The 4,419-nt window shown below is 41.8% G+C and overlaps 1 protein-coding gene across 1 annotated transcript; it reads right to left on the reverse strand.

The window, feature by feature from the left end:
* Window positions 1–2,097: 2,097 nt before the first annotated feature.
* On the reverse strand, window positions 2,098–4,146 carry LOC145098656 (uncharacterized). The gene is made up of 2 exons (XM_079036274.1): window positions 3,675–4,146; window positions 2,098–2,156 (listed from the first exon to the last, which is right to left on the reverse strand). Exons 1-2 carry the CDS (start codon window positions 4,144–4,146, stop codon window positions 2,098–2,100), a joined length of 531 nt encoding a protein of 176 aa, XP_078892400.1.
* Between the last annotated feature and the right edge of the window lie 273 nt (window positions 4,147–4,419).

Consider the following 4,419-nt stretch of genomic DNA (forward strand, 5'->3'; position numbering starts at 1 on the left):
CAACTTAGGACAAAACATAGCTCTCTCTATGAACATCTTGGTGATCACAATCATTGACTCAGTCCCCTGCTTTAGATCCAAATACTCCCGAGCGAGTCTCTCCCACTCCACTAATGGAACATATGTCGAGCGGAACATATCAGATAGTTGCTCCCAAGTCACGACAACTCTCTGCTCCAGAGTGTACGAGAAAGTCATCAATCTCCACTAATCCTTTGCTCCAGACCGAATAAGGTTTAGAGCACACTTGACCTTCTGGTCAGCTCGAAAAGAAAAAGTAAAGAAACATCCCTCAACATCTAACAACCACCTCATTGCAATAATCGGATCCTGAACCCCATCAAACACCGAGTGCTTCGTATTGTCGAAGTCCTGATACTAAAAGGCTCTCCCAGTGAAAATTCCCGTAGCAGTGAAAATCGCGGTAGCTGTAGTAGCAGCAGCAGCCTCAGAAAGTGCAGCGTATCGGTCGTCAAAGAACTCCATCATGACGGTCTTGATAGACCCACAAATGCAATATCTTCCCCCGTAGAATAGAAAAAACCTTAGCATGAATCATATCCCTGACCTAATCCTTAGTTAACCCTAGCCTATCTTGGCTACTCGCTCCTGCTCCTGATCCGGATCCCCACGTGAACACCATACTAAAAATAAACCAGAAAGATATTAGATGAAACACATATCACACTATAGGAACCAATCTACAACCAGACTCTAGGGGTTGGGCCTTCCCTATTACGTGTACAGGTCCTGTCCTTCCAGTAGTATGGGCCCATATTACCTTTCGTACCTACCCGTATTTTTCTCAGAAGATCATCACAACAACCCTAAGAGCACACACTTGGATACGCCTATAAACTATTCTCACTTCCTAGAGAAAAGGAAAAACGTCCCTCAAATGGTTGGCTGACACCGTATAACTGATCCATGAAACTTCCACTAACCCTACATCACTCGTGTATGCTAAACATATATAACAGTGGATCCTATAGACAGTTCAATACTTGATTCTACCCTAAGCCCACAACTAGACAAGGAACAGGAAATAAAGCCAAATCAAACATTCTCAGCCTATAAAATCTTAGTTATGTACAATCTTGATGCATACACTAAGCAACTATAGTAATGATGTCAATTTCGTTCAAGAATAACCCTAGGCTATCAGACATCATATAATGAGGAAATTCTATCATGCAATTCCTGAAGATCCTTAGCCTATCACTAGCATGATGTTCTATAATAAACATAATAACAAATAATTGGGTGGTAACTTGGGGTATACTTACTAGCTCTGGCTGATCTTACACATCACATCCTTCATTGGTTACTTTTGAAAACAATTTTGAAAATCACTTTAAAACCGTTGTACCTTAGTTTGAGCCTGGATTCACATAGATGTTCCTCCAATTCGATCAAACCAAGGCTCTGGATACCAACTAGTAACACTCAAAATCACAAAAAATTTAAAATTTTGGAAAATCAACCATTCATCAACATTGTTTACAAAACAGTAATTGTTTTCAAGGTATTATTTCAAATCAGAGTTTTTTTACCAAGATCTAGTGACAAAATAGGAAGTTGTGTACGATCACGTCTCTGCCTTCCCACGAACCTCGGAAATACCTAAACCCACAACTAAAACTGAAAGCCAAATCTTAGTGAGTTCCCCCAAAGTACCACCACACAAACAGATAATCAAATAGATCACAGGTCCACAACCTCCTGGTTGGATTACCCCTGGCCCACAACCTTATAGTTGGAATGCCCCAACCCATAACCTTACAGTTGGAATGCCCAATACATAACGGGTCCACAACCTCCTGGTTGGATTACCCCCGGCCCATAACCTTTCGGTAGGAATGCCCCGGTCTATTGACTTACATCAAAAAGCAGTACATTCTCAACCCACCATACCATGTCGACATACACATAACAAATAACATATATCCAACAACATATAATCATATAACCACTTAATATACTAGCATGCATATCTACATATTACTACTGTATAGAAACATCCCAAATACCATGATACATAACCCAAGGGGTCGACATTGGTGCTCCCAACCCACAAGAAAAGTGAGGAAACTCACCTCACACTATGAATGTAGCCTGCATAACTCCCAGCTCCGATAACAGGCTCAACCCGAATCCTAAATGTCAAAACGTTTCACATTTTTAATTAATAACATTTCTCCATAATTAACCTTGGTCAAAACTGGTCAAAATCAACAAATCTATTGAGTCAACCCAGCCAAGTCGACCCAATCGAGTCAACTATGGGATCGTACGTGGGGCGTACTCGAGGTTTGACTGCAATCGGGGTGGTTAACCATGTATGCGGTGCATACTCCAGGTTACATAGGGCGTACGCTCAGACTTCCCAAATCCTCAAGAACTTAATATATTAAACTCTCACATCCAACTTTCATATCCAAGGCCAAAATATGACAAAGAGTTATAAAGTTTCCAACTTTATGACTTTTCATGTCCTTTAAGTGCTTAATACACAAAATCCCAACTTCTTAATGCCATAAGACCTTTTAGAGAATTCATGGAGGAAAAGTACTAACCATCAAGACCACATTTTTATGATTCAAGAGGCCTCATAAGGTCTGAAAGGATGACTTATTGGGTTAAGAACATGCCATGCTGAAGAATCACCATATTTGGGACCAAAAATGCCATTAATGAAGAAATCACTAGATCTACAAGATAGAGTGATCAGGTTTTGAACTTTTTACCTCCTAGAGGTTGAAAGCAAGAAAAGAATCTGATATCTAAGTTGCTTCCATGCTTTAAGGTCATTGCACTAACTTCTTCTTCTTCAAGAACACCCATAAAGCACACAATATGAGCTCAAAATCACTCTTCTCACTTAGGGTATGCTAGAGATCGTTTTTATAAGATGGGGTTTGATGAGGGAATGATAAATGAGGCTATATGGGTTGCTTATATATGGACCAAACCCTAAAATTTAGGGTTTGGAGTTTCTCCACGTACGCCTTGAGTACGAGGTGTATGCCCAATGTACTAGGGTTCACTCTAGTACGCTCAGCGTACACAACGTACGCCCAACATACTACCCCATAGCCCAAAATCACCAAAATGCCACTATAGGCCAGTTTGCACTATTTCTTATAATCAGGGACTAAAATGTAATATTTTTTCATAAAAAGGAATGAAATTGAAAACACATCATCATCGGGATGTTACGGTTCTCCTCCACTTGAACTAGACTTCGTCCTTAAAGTGGGTCGTCGCGAACAACTCAAGATAATGCTCCCGCATCTCTGCCTTCGGATCTCTGGTCCACTCGGAGCCTTTTACGATGTTGCCACTTAACCTTTACCAAAGGTATCTCCCTATTGCGCAGACTCTTCATCTTCCTTTCCACTATCTCTACTGACCTCTCAATATAATTTAGGTTCTCATCAACCTGAATATCATCAAAAGGGACCACGACCTCATCATCTAATACACACTTCCGCAACTGCAAAACATGGAAGGTGTTTTGGATTTGACTAAGCCCACTAGACAAATCTAATTGGTTGGCGCCTAATAGCTCGGTATAATGAACTGCTTGCCTAATAGCTCCTGAAGCTGAGAGGACAACTCCTGCATCTCGGGCGGTGCCAAATGGTACGACGCATTGGAAATAGGAGTCGCACCTGACACTGGGGCAATCCTGAACTCAACCTGCCTCTCGGGTGGCACACCAGGTAACTCTTCCGGAAAGACATCAACAAACTCCCTGACAACTAGCACATGCACAACCAATGTCTGCTCCACAACCAGTGTATCAACAACATAGGCAAGATAACCAACACAACCATGCTGAATGTACTGTCGAGCGTTGCCCGCCAAACAAAACCCTGACCCAAACCTGGTACCCTGTTCGTAGATAACCAGTTCTCCCCCACTTGGGGTTCGAACTATCATTCGCTGACCCCCACAGTTTATTATAACACCAAACCTGCTCAGCGAATCCATCCCCACTATCACACATACATCCCCCATAGGAATAGGAATCAAATCAATCAGATAAGGCAACCCGAAAGTCTCTAGAACACAACCTTGATACACTATGGATGCAGAAATCCCATGTTCATTGGCGATAGAAACCCGAAACGGATGCTCCATCTCGCTAAGGGTCATACCAAAATCCCTACTAAAATATCCAGACACAAAGGGCCGCCTTGCGCATGAGTCAAATTACACAAGACATGCAAAGAATTCACTAAGAAAGTACCTATCAGAAACATAAACATTAGCATACTGAAATATAATCGACATAATAGTAAATGGAAACATACCAATAACGACGTCTGGCGCCGCCCTAGCCTCCTATGTCATGAGCTAAAAAGTATGACGTTGAGTCCTCGGGGGCGCTACCCTACCCTATTGCCCATCGGT

Source organism: Lactuca serriola, chromosome 4 (assembly GCF_051521515.1).
Source record: "Lactuca serriola cultivar US96UC23 chromosome 4, Lser_US96UC23_V15, whole genome shotgun sequence".
NCBI classification, from domain to species: Eukaryota; Viridiplantae; Streptophyta; class Magnoliopsida; order Asterales; family Asteraceae; genus Lactuca; species Lactuca serriola.